Here is an 18,584-nt window from a genome sequence, read left to right on the forward strand (position 1 = left end):
CAAAACCATGGCAACGTTAAGAAACAACCATGTGGTAGCGGCCACTTGATCAAGGTATGAGGACAAAGATGTTTTTAAATTCTGGGCTTGAGCAGAATCCTGTGCATTAGAAAAGAAATAGCCTGCATGAAAGTAAATAATTTGTAATGATCAGGTCATGCAGAATCCCTGGAGTAAAAGATGGTGTTTCTGGTGCAAATATCAACACAATTGCAGGTTCCAGGTTGCTATCAACCACAAACATTTTAGACATACAGCACAGCAACCTACAACCCCTGTACATTTCAAATGGTGGGGGGGGGGGCAGGACCCATGCAGACACGGGGAGAACGTACAAACTCCTGACAGACAGTATGAGATTTGAACTCCGGTCCCAATCGCTGGTGGTGTAACCGCTATACCAACTGTGTTTCTTTTTGTACCAATGCAGTCTGAGCTACTACACACTTGTGTTAATGTTCTGAAAGGAGAGAATCCAAATAGGCAAAATTTCATTTTAGACCTTTTAGAAATCAGAGTATGGAACTTGAATCTGTATAAAATCAGCCATAATCACTATAAATGACAAGGCTAGATATTTGTGTAGTTACCATTTTTTGGTGATTCTAAAACTGATCTTGGTGCTCTTGTTCTTGCGAAGGATAGTTTTGATTAGTCTTGAATCATTGTTTGCTTTAAATAACATGGATTTATGTGGCGGTGAAGCTGCAACATATTAACTCATGTCTGCTTAAAATGTGACAGGGTGCCATTGACGTTGAAGACCCAATTTTTAAAATGTAATTGCAGGAGATCCTCCAAGGTCAGTTGTAACACAACCACTGCTAAATCAGTACTGTAAAATCACAAAATGGACCCACTCCATTGTCTACTTGCCTGCTAAATTGTTGTCCAAGTTAAAATGAGTCCTTCACTGGCAGCATTGTAACATCTGCATTGTTTTATTGGCCCAATTAATTCTGTTTTCTTTTCATATTTTTTGAACAAAACTAAGACATTTGGGAGCATAACACCTGACTAGGACAATGCAAATTTTATGCTTAAAAATGTAATAAGGTACAAAGTTGTCAATTTGTTGTGGATAAATATAATTTACAGTATCAAATGTTCATTGTTTTAGTTTAAAGATATTTAGCCTTACTGTTCCATTCAGGACCTTCTATTACCTTATCCGTGCTGTTCACCCAGTACCTATCTGATCTAGGCTACTTCCTCAGAGCTTGGTGTAAAAACACAAAAATGCTGTAGGAACTCAGCAGATCTCACAGTGTCCATAGGAGGTAAAGATATATAACCAACATTTTGGGCCTCAGCCTTTCTTCAAGATATGTGCAAAAAAGCAGGCAGGGGGAGGAGTGCAGGCCAAGAGACAAAAATTGATGTAGACATGGATAGGAGAAGCTGGAGGAAAAAGAGAGAAACAGAGTTAGAGGAAAGGAGAAATAGGTATAGGGGAAGGGGAGAGATGGGTGGGGCTAACAGAAACCTGAGAAGTCATTGTTAATGCCATGCAGTTGGAGAGTGCCCAGGCATTGTTCTTCTAACTTGTGGGTGGTCTCAGTCTGGCAATGCATAGATGATAGATAGACCCATATGGATCCCATCTATGGCTAAGGTCAATCTCCCTTTCTCATCTTCCAAGGGTCCTATGTTGACTCCAGCTATCCTCTTCCATTTTGTATAGTTGTAACATTTTTTGCTATCTTTTTATATTTTGTGCTAATTTACTTTCATGACCCTTTGTTGCCTTTTAAAGTTTTCCCAATCTTTCAGTTTCCTACTACTCTTGACTACTTTATACACGAGCTTTTAATGTTCTACTTCCTTTTATTTCCTTAGTTAAACAAGGCTGGCTCTTCCCTCTCTTACTGCCTTTATTTTTAGTGGAATATCTTAGATGACCTCGCATGGAAAACCTCATCCTGGGTGCAGATGCGACAGAGTTGGACAAATTGTGAGAAAGGAATGGTATCCTTACAGGGAACAGGGTGTGAAGGTAGCTGTGGGAGTTAATAGCTTTGTAGAAAATGTCTGTTGAGGCTTTGTCTCCTGAGAAAGGAGAGAGTGTTGCTAAAAATGGACCAGGTGAATTTGAGATCAGGATGGAAGTTGACAGCTAAGTGGATAAAATCAACGAACTCATCATGGGTGCATAAGGCAGCACCAAAGTGGTCATCAATGAAACTGAGGAAGAGTTGAGGACCTTCCCTGTGTAGGCTTTTAGCATAGTTTACTTAACCTATTCAACAAAAGCAGGCATTGCTGGGACCCATGCGGGTAAAACTTGGTGTGTAGCCTTCTTTGCTGCTTTCACCTTATAAACCCATGCTGCCACCTTCAAGGATCCTTGGACTTGTACACTGTCATTAGTTCTCAGAATCTTATCTTCTCTTATTTATCCTCCATTATGTCCTACTCATATTTATTCTCCCAAAGTGCATCACCTCACACATAATATGATTAAGTTGCATCTGACATTGCTCTGCTCATCTCAGTAACTGATCGGTATCATCCTGTCACCTACGATCATGAACACCAGCCCCGATTGTCATGTCATCTGCAAACCTACTAATAATACCTCTGTCATTGATGTAAATAACAGTATAAGCACCACTAGTCACAGCAATCTAATCATAAAACAACCCTTCACCTTCCTAACACCTCCTGTATAATTTTCAACTTGTTTTAAAACAAAACACAATACTTCCAAATTATTCTGAAAAAAATTCCAACTTCGGTGTGTCCTGATGTGGTCATTTACACAGCCTTTCTGTGTTGTGGAGGTTGTCGGAGGTGGAATGTCATATTCACTGGGCCTGTTCCTTACTCTGCTGCTGCTCTGTAAAAATGTGTGGGGGTATGAATGGAAAAATTGGAGGATGGAATTTACATTAAAAATTCTGTCTGGGCATTTTTACACTGGCACTGGAGCAGAAATTTTCCTGACATTTTCTGCTGTTCGGTACCTAATGACTGATGTTGAGATACTGAGCAGAATTTCACCCCTACCAAAATCAAGAGAAAATGTTTGTCCTTGAGCTGCATTGCATCAGAGTTCAATTCTTCACTCACCCAAATTCACTCAATATTCAGAGTCTAGCTGATGTTTCTATTTCATTGATAACAACTTGCCTCTAAAGTGATAATATTCCAAAGCATTCAACAAGAATATTAGAAAGCAATGTTGGTGATAAGGTAGTTCTGATCTCTGCTAATATTAGTATTGGAAAAAAAATTGAGGTGCAGGATTAATATTTTCTTCCAAATATATTCATTCAGCATGGTTTTGTGAGAGCGAGGTCTTATGTGACTAAGGTATTTGAAAATTTTGAAGAGGTAACTTTGACAAGTTCATATTGAGAAACTGGTCCAAAGGAAAACAGTCCATGGACTCTAGTGCAAGTTGGTAAACTTAATCCAACATTAGGTTTGTAACAGCAGGTGATGGTGTTGGATTGTTTTTTGTGATTGGAAGCCCGTGACCAGTATCGTGCACAGTTTGTTATCCATTAATGATTTTCATACAATGGAAGTGTGATTATTTAAGTTGGAAGGGGTGCAGAGGAGATTCACCAGGTTATCACGACTGGAGGGCATGAGTTGTGGAGAGAAGTTGGGTCTTTATTCCCTCGATTGAGTGGTGCCCTTATTGGGGCTTAGAAAATGAAGGAGATGGAGAATGTTAATGCTCACACTATTTTCCAGGTAGTTGATTCTGGAACTGGAGGGCAGAGGTTTAATGAGAGACATTCAAGAGTGACAACCTTTTTTTACTTGGAGGGGAGTCTATTTTTGGAAGGAGCTGCTAGAAGACAAGGATACAATTATGATATTCAAAAGACATTTGGAGAGATATATTAGAACTAGTGGTCATAGCCTCAAGATTTAAGACAGAGATGAGGAGGAACTGCTTTTCCCAAAGAGTGGTGAATCTGAAATTCACTGCCTTTTGAAGCTGTGGAGACCAACTCAGTAAATATATTTAAGACAAGGTTGGATAGATTTTTACACAGTATGGGAAAAGGCAGGTAGGTGAAGATGAGCTGATCATCAGATCATCCGTGATCTCATTGAATGGTGGAGCAGGCATGACAGGCCAGATGGCCTACTCCTGCTCCTATTTCTTAAATAGGAAAGGTTTAGAAGGATATGGACCAAAATACCAACTTGATCAGCATAGAATAGTTGGACTGAGAGGTCTGTGCCATGCTGTGTGACTCTGAAAATAGGGTGGTTAAAAAAAGCATCTGGGATATTTGCCTTCATCATCCAGGGCACAGAATGAAGGAAAAGCAAAAACAATGTTCGACCAAAGCTGGAATTCTTTATAGTTCAGCTCAGCGTGCTGTGGGGTGAGATTGGACTGGAAAAAGTTCACGTAAATTTCAACACAAGGTTCCTTGAGATGGAGCATTTCATTCTAAGAGACTAGGTTTTTTTACTTGGAGTGGAGGTACCTGAATGAGGGACATAGATTAGATAAATAGGAGGAAACTTTTCTCTATGTAGAGGTGTCTAAAAACAGAAGGTATAGAGAGTTGGAAAGGGGATCGAAGGAGAATTTCTTTTTCACAGAGAGGGTTGTTGAAATCTGAAGCATGCTGCCCCAGCAGTTGGTAGAAACAGGTACTCACACCAAAGCATAAAAGGCCAGTGCCAGTACATAGAATTAATGTCAATAGGTTCTTTGCAAGGTCACTCTGAAAACAAACTGTATAATCCTTAATCTTTCCTAGATAACTGAATGAATCGGTGACTGAAGCTGGACAATTTCATGTCCATAGTAGTAACCACCAAATCATTCCACTACATTTATCAAGTGAGCCTTTAGAAGAATCACAAGCTTATTCTCCACATAAGTTCAATGGGCTTCATCCTAATTATTCAAATAAATGTTTTCGATGTGTGAAAGAAATAGGGACTTTTTTGCATTCAGTGTGGTCTTTTGAAAAAGTGGGAAGGTTTTGAAATGAACCGAGTTTATTATTAGGGAAAATTATAAAGATAAAGATACCAAAGGATCCAAGAATATTTTTACTTGGAGATATTTATGAAAAGGATATAAAGTTGAAATAGGACAAATATCAAGAAAATGTTTAAGTTTTGGAATAGCAACTGCAAAGGAATGTGTCGCAATATCGTGGAAAGGTGATAGAGAAGTGTTATTAACTAGATGGTATAATGAGATGCAAATCTGCAAAAAATTACATATAGTTTAAGGAATCGAGTTGAAAATTTTTATAGTATTTGGAAACCGTTTATGGATAATTTTCCATCCAGCTCTTCTATCTTATCCACTCTTCTTAATGAGTAATTTTTAATAACAATTAATGATCGCCTATGCTAATATTATTGTATATTCAATGCTAGGTGTTTCTTTCCTTTTCTTACTTTTGAAAGAGGGGGGTGGATATTTGATTGTTTTATTCATTTTTTTCCTGTAATGATGCAAACAATTAAATAATTTTTTTTAAAAGAACCACAAGCTTGAGATAATATAAAAATCATATGGTTAATTCCAACACCTCAGATTTTTTTTAAAAATTATCGTTAAGAAATAGGGAATTACCTTCTTCTGTACATATTCCTTTATACTTAACAATATTTTCATGATAGAGAGTCTTTAAAATTTCAACTTCTCGTTTGAGATCTGCTTTATGTTCTTCACTGCTTTCTGGTTTCAATGATTTGACAGCAACAAGTTCTCCGGTATTGTCTCCCTCCGGATCATAACGGCAGAGCTCAACCTTTCCAAAATGGCCCTTATAAATGATAAACAAAAATGTAAATGAACTTGATTGGTGCATCCACAGAGTTCAAATCTGTACTAGTTTTCTATGTGCTCAGTTCTTGAGGGAGAATGAGCCAGGTAGAACATTAAAGGCTACCTGGAACCCAATCTCTGTTGAGTATATGTATTTTTTTCAGTACGTGACCCAATTCAAAAACAACACTGAGCCAAAGTTTTGCAGGCTTAGGTCAAGAACTCCATCAGTTTGGTAACTATCATTGGACTTTGCTGTCTCAGGGCCACCACACAACTTCAATTTTCTTGTGTTCTCTGTCAGCTCAAGTGCCTGGGGCATCTTATCCTGGGAGTGGCATGCACACCTTTGAATTGCAAGAAGGTAGTCTGCTCTAACATGCACCAAGGACTTGCAATCTCTTTCCAGACCCAACCTAATGAATCCAGTCAAAGCCTGTGGGCAGCCAGGTTCCAGTTCTTGACTGGCCTGTTCATAAAGCATCAATCACACTTTAACTTCTCTATTTCATTCCTTTTTCTTAGTTACATTCTTCATATGAGATGTCCTGGTCTCACTGCCAATTGAAATGGCCAATCAGCAGTTAAAATAATGCCAGGTCTTTCTGACCCTTGACCTATAAATGAGGCTAAAACACACGATGGGGAAGTTTTCTTCTAAATTCCCCAAATAACCAGAAGTTATTAAATTTGAAGTAATTTACTAACTTTTAATTCTTTAACATTGATTGGAAGTCAGGTCACACAAAAATCTTAGAATTTCACTTGACATAGGATTAATTTGTCCTGCCTGAGGGCAGATCAAGACTGAGTAGACATCAAGCTAAGACAAATTAATTAAAAAAAATACTCAAAGCTACAGGTGGAGAACTGAATTCGTACACAAGGCCAGCACAGAAACATGGGATGAAGGGCATATTTCTCTAGAAAGCAAAACATATATTTCAGTTCAAAGCTCTTTTTTCAGATCTGAAGGATTTTTAACTTGAAACATTAACTGTTTTTCTTTTCACAGATGCTGTCTAACCTGTTGTATAATTTTCTAATCTGTTTCAATTTAAAAATAAGTCCTGTCATTTAAACCCATGCTTTGTTTTGACTAAACATGGATATTCTACTTTTGCTGTTGTTTTCAATGTTAGTTTGTCTATAGTATATATCATCAAAAGGATTGAAGAATCAAATGGCTTTTGTGCTTCACACACTAAGTTCACTCCTGCCATATCACTTTTTTTTCATGACCGACTCTTTTCTGCAATTTTTTTCCTTGAATACCATTCCAATATTACATTCTAGATGACGCATCTTAAAGTGACTATTGAATACAGTGGAGAAGGTGCATGTGAATCTTTGCCTCATTTGGAGGGTGCTCAGGTGGAAAGACAATTTTTCCACCTCCTGCAGTTGCAAGGGATCAGGGGAAAGATGCACAGACTTGGAATCAGAAATACCCCAAGACACTCCATTTTCCACCCTGGTCAAACTTGTTGATTTTCTTCTGCACCTTTCAACCTTTATTCATTTTCTCAACAATTTTAAAAAATAAGTACATGATTAGGTAAGTAAAGACAAATTCAGAGATTTACCTCACCAAGATCCCGTATTCTTCGGAGGAATCTTTTCTCAAAATGTGTTGGATCAATTTCCGCATTGGGTTTATCTTCTGGAACTATATTTGGATCTAATTAAAAATAAAACATAATTTCTGCCAAGTCTTTCTTTTCTTAAATATCTTTCAGACAGTGTGAACAGCTACTGAGTAACCTTCTCAAGGTAATGCTCAGTTTCTTGGCCATGTTTAAAAACTACACATTCCATTGTCTGTGTTTCCACCCAAATTGTCCCAATAATTATCATGTCTCTATAGCAATTACCAAAGATGAGTAATTCTGCACATGGTCAAGATAAAAGTTACAAGAACAAAGTATTATTTAAATTAATTCTGTTTTAATAATGCTTATTCACTTGCACAGATAAAGGATCGTTATTTTTTAAAATCTTCCTCCTTTGCTCCAAGCTAGAAACAGGAGTGTTCACTCGTCTCAATACAACTGTCAACAGCATGAAAATGAACAGGCCTCCAAAGGTGGCGCAAGTGTACACAATATAAATCTGCCCATAGCTGGCTAATGGAAGACAGCTGCAAAAGTTTGAACCATTGTTTAGAGAAACACTTCTTTTTATGAAAAAAAAACTCAAAATCTTCCGGACACTGTAATTTCTTACTCTGCTCTTGCAGTTTATTGATCTCTCTCATGATGGCCCTGAAGAATGGTCGCTCAGGTGGGTTGTATGTCATGCACTGTTGCATTAGTTCAACCAATTCCTTACAGGAGGATGGAGGTGTTAGTTTACATCGAGCTTCATAGAATCTTTCTTTCTATATCAAGGAAACAGATCATATTATAATATACAGATTACAAGGATCAAGCCAAATGTTGGATATAAAATGAAATATAATCAGTGATCCCAGTTTTGAGATTTAAAAAGATAAATTTCATGGGGAGGAAGGGCAGGACGGCAAAGAACAGGTGAGGATCTCATGAACTGAGCAAAAAAATGTTTACTGCATTACAAACATATGCCATAATGTAATGGACTCTTTTGGACACAGGTTATTACCGAACCACTCTTCTGTTGATCTTGAGTCGCATAGATAGGCAGACCAAAAAGGACAGCAGATTTTTTTCTAAACATTTTTAGCAATTTTTTAAACAATCTGGTAGTTTCATTGTCATTGATGGATATTTTATTTCAGTTACAATTAATTACATGGAACACAAATCCCTCAGTTGCCATGATGAGATTTTCATCTCATACTTTGTTTAACCTGAGGATTAGAAGTCGATTAGTATTACAATTTTTATTATCATACTTACAGCTAAATAACAAATATGCATGAGGAAAATATCCCTTTGAATATTGACCTCCTGGGACACAATGCCCATACCAGAATCAGGCAAGACAATTCAAATTCACATCCCAGTATCAAAATATCATAGTCAAACAATAACCTCCCGAATTATTAAGTGATAAAGATGCAGAATACATTCCAAAAGCTTTACCGTGCATTTTTAAAAATATATTATTGTATCAGAGGGACAGATCAAGGACATCATTCCAATTACAAGAGTGAAAAGAAATTGAATCCTATCAACTGTTTAAATCTTACTGGAAAATTAAACAACACAAAATCAACTAAACTGAGCAATCATAAATCAAAAAAATACTTGTTTCTTAATTGAGCTCAACCCTCATCTTGGATGAGGAATTTCATATGCTAACTAAAAAAATTATAATTTTGAAACCAGAGGTTGGTGGGCATATTTACATTCCATTGTATTCGTTACATTCTAAATGCGGACAAATGAATAACAAAGATCCTTGACAACAGGAAGGTAAGAGGAACTGACATATTTTGAAAATGAGAAAAAAGCAGTGAGAGGTTATTCACAATTAAAATACCTCTGCCAGGCTGCGATCTTTTAGAGGCACCTCTCCATTATAACAGATAGCCCACAGTGTGGTACCAAAACTCCACTTGTCTATAGCAATGCTCAGGTTACTAGAGTCTTCGACACATTCCGGTGCAATCCAAGGAATGCGCTCAACACGTTCTGTAACAGCAAGAAATAAGCTAATAAACAAGTGGGGAAGATACTGAATAATGAAATCTAGAACAAAAAAAACTCTTGGTGGAACTCAGCAGTCAGGCAGCATCCATGAGGGAAATAGACAAACATTTCAGGACTTCTGAAGCAGGGTTTTGACCCCAAATGTCAATGATCTATTTCTCTCCATGGATGCTGCCTGAAATGGAGAGCGTAATACACATCCTTGAGGGCAGGTGAGATTGGAACGAAGGGTCACAAGTTAAGGGGCAAAAGTTTAGAAGTAACATGAGAGGAAGCTTCTTCACTCAGAGAGTGGAATGACCTTCCAGAAGAGGCGGATGCAGCGGAGTCAACTTTGTCACTTAAGGTTGGATGAGTGGGGATTGGAGGGTTATGGACAGAGAGTGGGTAGATGAGACTAGAGAAGTTCACTTAAATCGGTGCAGACTAGAAGGGCCGAGATGGCATGTTTCCGTACTGTAATGGTTATATGAGTGGCATTGCAGCAGGAGGTAGGTAATGACCTATTCCAAACTAAAGAATTATAAGGAATGATTTCAGAGCAAATGTGCATTGAGTAATCATTTTTTTTTGTTCGGCCTAATAGAGGATACATTTGATTACAGGATCATGTCTTTGCCTTATCTACAGACACATGGGATTTGGCATCTTCCTCCTAAACCCATCTATGTTTGAGTCTGGTCATAGTCTAGAAATTGGCCCATCCATGCTACTTCTATACTTGTCACAATGCCAGATTGTCACCCACCGGAATCTATCATCTCAGAGTTTGTCACACCATAGAACTCGACCGACTCCACTGACATTTGTATTACTCACATCCCCCACCCCCTTCCCAACTCCAATCCAGAGCTCACGAGCTTTTATCTCACAGGTAAAGACAGAAATTTATTATCAGGGATTGATTTTCCATTGTTAATTTAAGCTAAAAATGCACATTAAAAAATACTTTTTTTTTTAAAAAAGTACCAAAATTCTGGTAATGTTACCTTCTCTGGACAGCACTGATATAGGAACACCTGGATCACTCAATTTGATGAATGGACCACCATCATTTTCAATACCTCTTCTTGCCAGCAAAATATTTTTTGTACATACGTTTCCATGCACTAAATTCTTGTCCTCCTGTTCATGAAATTGATTCATGTTAGTTCCATACTTGATATCGAAATGCACTAGTCAATTTTTCTTGGTGGTTTGAAAATCAAGTAAAAGATCATGAAAGTAGAAAAAGCAGCTTAGCCTATTACACCTTAAATAATTTATCCCTCATCACTTAAGCCTCACCAAATTAATTATCAATTCTGCTTTAAAAAAAATTCTCAAAAAAATACCACTTGGTTTGCGAGTATCTGCACCAATATACCCACACAATTATAGGCTGCACCATGACCCACCAAGCATTATGATAGTAACCTTGGATAGATTAACCTCTTGTGTCCACAACCTACCAACTCAAAAATGTCTCATTCTTTCCTGTTCTGTATCTTGTCTATTAATCTATGCTCAATCAATGCTAGTTGATGAAGACCAATAAAGTATGCTCTAATATTCCTGAATTATTTGTGAGGCACTTTGTCAATGATCTTCCAAAAATTCAAATTGTTTGCTCTTAAATAATTCTCTACAATCTCAAAGCATGATTTTCACTTCATAATTCCACTTCAACTATCCAATCCTATTATTATTTACAAGAGCCCAGTTGACATTTCCTTAATAATATTCTGCGCTACCACCATAGCGCAGAAAACAGGCCATTTGGCCCTTCTAGTCTGTGCTGAAACATCATTTCTCTAGTCCCATTGACCTGCACCCATTCCATAACCCTCCAGACCTCTCCCATCCATTTATTTAGTCACAAGTTCCCTGTTTTCACTCTTCCTGGTGTTTTTAAATAGTAGTTACACTTGCAATGTGTGCAAACAATCAAAAACCACCTCGTAAACACTCTTCCTTGCTACTTCTGTCATTTTGGCTTTGTCAGTGTATAAGTATTGTATTTCTGTTTTTACTTAATTATGCCACACCATCTATTACTATTACAGTTTTGACACTTGAAAGCAACCATGTCAATGAAATTGTACTGATGTATTCCACCCCATTAGTTCAACTATCTACTACCAAAGCTGAGTGCATTTTGTTAAACAGCCTTCCAATTTTTACCATTTTCCCCTACATCAATTCTAAATGGAGGTTTATCCTTGTGTTCCTATGGGCATTCTCTTCCTAACAGACTGTTATACTAAAGAATTAGAAGCTATAGTAGCATATGCCCCTTATGCCTGCAATAGGATGATGGCTGATGCTTTACCTCATCTCACTTTTCCTGCACTAACCAACTCCAGTAATATCTATTAATCCATCAAATCTGAGTACACTCAGCAACCATGACTCCAGAATTCTCTTTGGTGGAGATTTCCAAGCTTTACCACCTTCTGGATGAAGAAATTTATTCTGACCTTATTTTGAGATAATACCATTTGGTTCTAGGCATACTAGTTCGGGAAACCTTAAATCCACATTTACCTTCTTAATCCATGTAAAAAATATTACCATCTTTCATCCTACATAATTGATTTGTCCTTTATCGTTCAAAATTTCTCAACTGCAGCTAACCCCTGCCAACTATTTCATTACAAGTCTTAGTTATACTGGAACAGCAATGTAACACTTGATGTAGAAATATTTCTTCAGCTTATTCTCTTGAAATGGTTATAGGGAATCATAATTCCATAACAAAGTCTTCTAATACCTATTCACTGCAGCAAGAAAATGCAGTTCATATGTACATTGCACAGGTACACAATCATTTATCCGGACATCTAAAATCCGGTAAGTGGGGAGAGAGATGGCCGGCGCATGGAGACAGCCGAGCAGCCGGAGGAGATGGTCAAGCGACTGGAAGGGGGTGGGGTGGATACGGCAGCACAATTCAGGTGAGCTTTCCGAAATCCAGAAAAATCCGAAATTCAGAACACACTGTCCACCAAGGGTTCCTGATAAAAGATCGTGTACCTGTACATGACAATAAACTCATTATCAGTTACCAACAGTTTGTTTCCAAGTTGAACTGTAAATTATTTAAACATTAAAAATAGTTATTGCTAAATAGTTAATAGATATTGATGTGGAAGCCAAAACAGCACTGTACATGCTTTCTGCATTGATTTTACATACATATCAATCACAATAATATGCATATACTGATTTTTTAGGTGCCAGAGCCATCCTACGAGTTGCCTGGAGTGGCCCCAAGAGGTGCTGGAGTGGTGCTCCAATGAACTCCGGCAGCAATGCACCCCTGATTCTGATCCTCCTGACACAATATCAATTAATATATTAGGTTTTGCAATGGTCTATGATACCTGAATTTTTAACATTTTGAAAATATGAAACCCCAAAGTCAAGATTCAATGTATTGTCATGTAATAAAATTACACAAAATTGATTTTACCTGTTGTAAGGCAGACAGATTTGCCATCAGCAGAAATTGCCTGAATTGTACCTCTTACAGTCAGAGATGGAGATGCTAAAGAGAGCTCCCCCAGAGTTACGGAGTATCTGTAGATTCGCTTCCAGTGCTTCCACAACCACACAGAGTCCAGTCAAAACCGTTGGCAAACCGAGCTCCAGATCCAAAACACCGACACAATCAGGAACTCTTCAGCACCCCATCACATTCCGGTTCCAAGACCTAGTACCCCTTCAGCCAGTTTTGAGCCAGTCTCCAGTAGTCTGCAGCCTATGTGGGTTCCTCGACTCGAGTTGCCAGCAACCTGCTGCATGTGTGTCATTCAGCTGCAGAGTCCCCTCACTGGCCCACCACCATGGTCACCATCTCATGGGCCACACCCTCTGCTTCTTCTTCTCAAACCGGGGGGGGGGAGGGGGGGGAGAAGGAAACCCCATTTTCTTGTGCCCTGCGCCAGACCTCAGCTTCCCTGCAGTCTGCTGATTATAGGCACCGCCAGCTTTGCCATGGACCCCACAGTGGCAGAATTTTAAATAAAACTACTGTCACCTCCTTTAACAAGCCATTCAAAGCCTGTGTGGAGCTGAGGACAGTTGAATGAACTTTTGGATCCTGCGGGAGCACTGTATCTCCTCTCCGTGGGTCTGCACCAGCGGCAGCGCCACCGTTTTCCTCTCTGTACTTCCACAATACTCCAATTTCTACCACTAAAGATATTTTATTTTATTCAAAGTACACCACTCACCGTCACCAACACTGTTCCATCTGACATTAGTTATTTGAACAGTACTTTCCCTTTATTTAATTTACATATTAATCAAGCACACATACATTAACACTGATGCCTTACCAGATAACTCAATGCACTTGCCAACTGTTTAGCAACAAGAAATTTCCAAGGTGTGGAGTTTGAAATATGTTCATGCTTTCGATGCATGAACAAATCAAGTGGTCCAAATTCAACCAATTCTTCAACCATGATATCTAGGGGAAAAAATTGCAGTTTTTATTTGCATCTTCATCCTTGCCTTGTTTGACCTCCCTCTTGATTAGAAATATAATTATAAAAGGAAACAACTTTATTTGAATTGGCACATAATTCTAAAGATTCATTTGCTCATATCCATCCCTTGTTTACTTTTGATGAAGTGGGGGGGGGGGGTAGTCTGGGAATTAACAAGTTGAGAATGTGACATGAATATAACACCATTAAATTTATCATCAATAATGGCATGAAAGCCAATGGCAAACTTTATTCAAGCACTATTTTGGTGCCCAGCTGCCATTAGCCAGCTAAAATTACGTAGTGATATCAATGATCATATGTATTTGATACGTTAAACACCATGAAGTAAATAATACAACTTTTACTGATGGGCCTCCAAGACATGGCAAGTTTCTTTCCCTCAAGGTTAAGCACGATATCCTTATTTTGTTCAGAAGAAGCTTCAGGAGCCATTATGGATATCAAGGTATCCTTGCTGAGAAATAGAACTCAGGAGGTCACGCAGCATCTATAGAAAGTAAAGGGTAACCAATGTTGTGGGTCTAAACCCTTCATCCAAGGTATGGTATACCAAAAAGAAGGGCTCAGGCCAAAACAGGTGATCACAAAAATAAATCAACTTCGCAAATGGCAAAGTTCAAAACATCGATTTATTCTTGGAATAAATCATATGAATGGATTGTTATCAATTACCTGTCAATCATTCAAAATTAACTACTGCAGCAGGGTCAGCCTTCAAAGTCTGTCTATGACTTTCGATATACTCCATTTATCCTTCCTTATTTCTTTTGATAGAGGAGCTAGAACTTTACTATCTAGCACATAATCAATTAAAAAAAATTAGACATACTATATGGCAAAAAACCATTTTGGCCCACAAGCCCATGCTGCCCAATTTACATCTACACCCCAGTACGTTTCGAACAGTGGGAGGAAACCACAGGCCCTGGGAAAACCTACGGAGACATAGAGAGAACGTACAAACTCCTTACAGATAGTGTGGGATTCAAACCTCAGTTCCAATCACTGGCACTGTAAAGGCGCTGCGCTAACGGCTACGCCAACTGTGCCGCCCCATCAGATCAAATTAGGGCTGTGGAAAGGGTTTTGAACTAAATAGTACGGAGGTAGGTTCTCAGACCGGAAAAGTATGGATATAGATAAATGGAATGAGGGCACAGGAAATGTTATTGACTTTTCCAGAATAAAATTTGGACAATCAGTTTAGAAAAGGATAAGAATTTAACCTCGGGCAACACGGAGAAATAGGTGTTGTATTTAAATGCATGTACTGTCCAAAACAAGGTAGAGGAGCAGTTAAAAGTTGGCAGGGGTGATGTTGTGGGCATAATGGAGATGTGTCTGAAGTTGGTTCACAGATGGAAGCCAAATATCCAAGGATACACGTCCTATCGAAAAGACAGACAGATGGGCAGAGGGGGTGGGGAGGCCCTGTTGGTTTTTAAAATAAAATAAAATCTGAGCAAAAAGGAAAAAAAAGATGTAGAATCCTTGCAGGCAAAGTTGAGAAACTGCAAAGATAAAAAGACTGGGTTACGAGTTATATACAGGCTTCCATAGAGCAGCCAGGATGTAGGGTGTAAATTACAATAGGGAAGGTATGTAAGAAAGGCAAATGTGTAATGGAAGATTCTAACCGTGTTTTTTACTTTTGCGGCCTTTGCTTCTACAAGGCTGAGAACCTGCTTGTTTTTTAGAATCAGCAGACATAAGCTAAATTCCAACGAGGGGCCAGAGATGCAGCTATCTGACGAAAGGACATCTGTGTACCAAGAACATTTAATCTTCCTGCTTGTTTTGGTCACAGACTGTCAGAGGCCTAGCCTTGATGCAAATTAAACCATTGTATTCAAAGTGATAAGCTGAAAATTATGTTATTCGATAGAAGCCTAGCATGCTAGCTTGCTCGCTTATCTTTCTTGCTGTGCTGGGAATAGGTGCTTGGGTAAGCAGTTTTTGGGTAATATAAGCCATGGTCCCGCTGCTGAAGTTTGAGACTCTCCAAGAGGTGGCAACATCTCTCAGCAAGAAGAACTTCTAGAGTCCAGCCAACGTCCCGGTTGGGGGAGGTGGAGAAGCTGCTACCGGCGCCCTGACAACCTACTACAAGTGTGCAGTCGTTGCCTCACTTCGGCAGTTGGGACCAGTCCAAGTATAGTTGGGAAGGGCTCGCATATTGTTGTTTGAAATCAGCTTTTGAATTTGTAATAAACATTTGTATAATCTGAACTGCTCTCAGTGTGTGTGTGTCTATTTTCTTTCGGTAGCTCAAACACTGTGATCAATCTAAAACGAACAAAATGAGAGGTATAAGTTTACCCAAGACAATATGTTACAGTGGACTTCAATTGGGGAAAATCAGGTTGGCAATGGAAACCAAGAGGTGGAATTTGTAAAATGCTGACAATATGGCTTTAAAGCACAGCTTATGGTTGAGTAGGGAAGACAGTAAAGCAGCAGTAGCAGGAGATTCTGGGAATAATTTAGAAAATGCAAGATCGTTTCATCCCAAAGTAGTAGCAGCAGCATTCTACAGGGAGAGTAGCTGGCAAGGGACAGCATAAAAGCAAGAGAGGACATCCAGTATTGAAAACAATTAGTGGGAAACCACCAAAGAATTGGGTCACTTTTAAAGATCAACAGAAGCCAACTGAAAAAAAGCAATAAGGGGAGTAAAGATGAAGGTGAGTAGGCCAGCAACATAAAAGAAGATTTTTTTTTCCCAGATATACAAGGTAAAAGAGAGGCAAGAACAGACATCTTATTACTGGAAAAAAAATGCTGGAGAAGTAATAATGGGGAACAAAGAAATGGAGAATGAACTGAATAAGTAATTTGCAAGAGTTGTTGAAGACTCCAGTGACATGACAATTTTGAGAGTCGGGGACAGAATGTACTAGCCATTACCAAGGAGAAGGTGCTGGAGAAGCTGAACAGGCTAAAAGTGGGCAAGTCACTGGGACTGGATGGACTAACCACATGATTCTGAAAGAGATTGTGAAGCATTAGTGCTGATCTTTCAAGAAAAGCTAGAATCAGAAATGGTTCCAGAGGATTGGAAAATTGCAAATGTCACTCCACTCTGAGAAGGGCAAGACAAAAGACTGTTTAGTTGTTTAGTCTAACTTCAGTGGTTAGCAAAATTCTAGAGCCTATTTTTAAGGATGATATTTTTAGTAACTTGAAAGCACATGATAAAATAGGCCAAAAAAAAAACACATGGTTTCCTTCAGGGGAGATCTTGCCTGACATTGGGATTCTTCGAAGAAGAAACAAATGGGAGAAACAAAGTAAAGTCAGTGGATGTTGTTTACTTGGATTTTAAGAGCATCTTTGACAAGAGGCTGCTCAACATGAGAGGAGCCCATTTTGTTACAGGAAAGGTATGAGCATAGGTGGAAGATCGATCTGACTGTGGCAAGGCAAAGAATGGGAATAAATAGGGCCTTTTCCAGCTGGCTACTGATAATTAGTGGTGTTCCACAGGAGTTGGTGTTGGGTCCACTACTTTTCACATTGTATGTAGATGATTTAAATGGTGGAATTGAAGGGTCTGTGGCAAGTGTGAGAAGATAGGTGTAAGGGCAGGTAGTGTTGAGGAAACTCGAGCTGTACAGGTTGAAAGAATGGGCAAAGTGGCAGATGGAATACAGCATAGGGAAATATATAGTCATTCACTTGGTAGAAGGAATAAAGAAGTACATTATTTACTAAATGGGAATTAGGAATCCAAGTATAGGATTCCTGCAAGGTTAACTTGTAAAGACAAAGGCAAATGCAATGTCAGCATTCATTTTGAGAGGGCTATAATATAAAAACAAGGACATAGTTTTGAAGCTTTATAAGGGAGCATTGTGAGCAGTTAGAGAGAATGATCCTGGAACTGAGAAGGTTGTCATGTGAGGAGCATTTGTTGGCTCTGGTCCTGCACTCACTGGAGTTTGGAAGAATAGGGAGGATCTCATTGAAACCTACTGAATATTGAAAGTCCTGAAGAGAATGGACAGAGAGTACAAATTTAGCGCCTGTATACTCAAATAATGGGTTTAAATTTGTATTGATCTCCTTCTTATCCCTCGAGACCCGTGGAATTCTCTGTCTGTTTATGTTCCCACTGATGATTTGTACTGCACAACATCTCTCTCTGCAAACCAAAGATGGTTTTTTTTTCCCCTTTCTCTTTTCTTTTCCTTTTAGACCTATTTTTTTTGTGTGGGGTGGGGGGGTTGGGTTGGCGTGAAAAGACCATGTATGTAATCAATTTGTTATTTTTTGATATCTTTAGTATCATAATATTTTTAGTTACTGCATGTATGGAATATTAAATGAAATATTTTTAAAAAAGAATGAATAGAGAGATAATTCCAGTAGTGAGAGAAACAAAGCCGAGAGGCACAGCCTCAGGAGGAAAAGGAATCCCTTCAGAAGAGAGATGAGGAAAAAAATATTCAGCCAGCGGGAGTGAATTTGTGGCGTTCATTGCCACAGATGGTTGTACAGGCCGCCATTGGGCAGATTAGAAGCAGAGGTTGATAGGTTTTCAGTAAGGGTATCCAAGGCAGGAGAAAAGGGTCGAGAGGAAAATGACATCAGCCATGATGACAATGGCAGAGCAGACTCGATGGGACGAATGGCCAAATTCTGCTTCTTTGTTGCATGGTCTCATTGGTTCTTGCAGAATACCAA

At 38.8% G+C, this 18,584-nt stretch overlaps 1 protein-coding gene across 3 annotated transcripts in view; it reads right to left on the reverse strand.

Moving 5' to 3' along the window:
• The window catches only part of jak1 (Janus kinase 1), a 154,774-nt gene that overhangs the window by 14,601 nt on the left and 121,589 nt on the right, over positions 1–18,584 (reverse strand). For all 3 annotated transcript variants that reach the window (XM_069938345.1, XM_069938344.1, XM_069938343.1), the window contains exons 14-19: positions 13,722–13,855; positions 10,389–10,524; positions 9,230–9,381; positions 7,991–8,144; positions 7,351–7,445; positions 5,570–5,762 (exon numbers count right to left, since the gene is read on the reverse strand). In XM_069938345.1, the coding sequence (XP_069794446.1) occupies positions 5,570–5,762; positions 7,351–7,445; positions 7,991–8,144; positions 9,230–9,381; positions 10,389–10,524; positions 13,722–13,855 (864 nt within the window). The remainder of the gene's footprint in view (positions 1–5,569; positions 5,763–7,350; positions 7,446–7,990; positions 8,145–9,229; positions 9,382–10,388; positions 10,525–13,721; positions 13,856–18,584) is intronic.

Source organism: Narcine bancroftii, chromosome 5, assembly GCF_036971445.1.
Source record: "Narcine bancroftii isolate sNarBan1 chromosome 5, sNarBan1.hap1, whole genome shotgun sequence".
NCBI lineage: Eukaryota > Metazoa > Chordata > Chondrichthyes > Torpediniformes > Narcinidae > Narcine > Narcine bancroftii.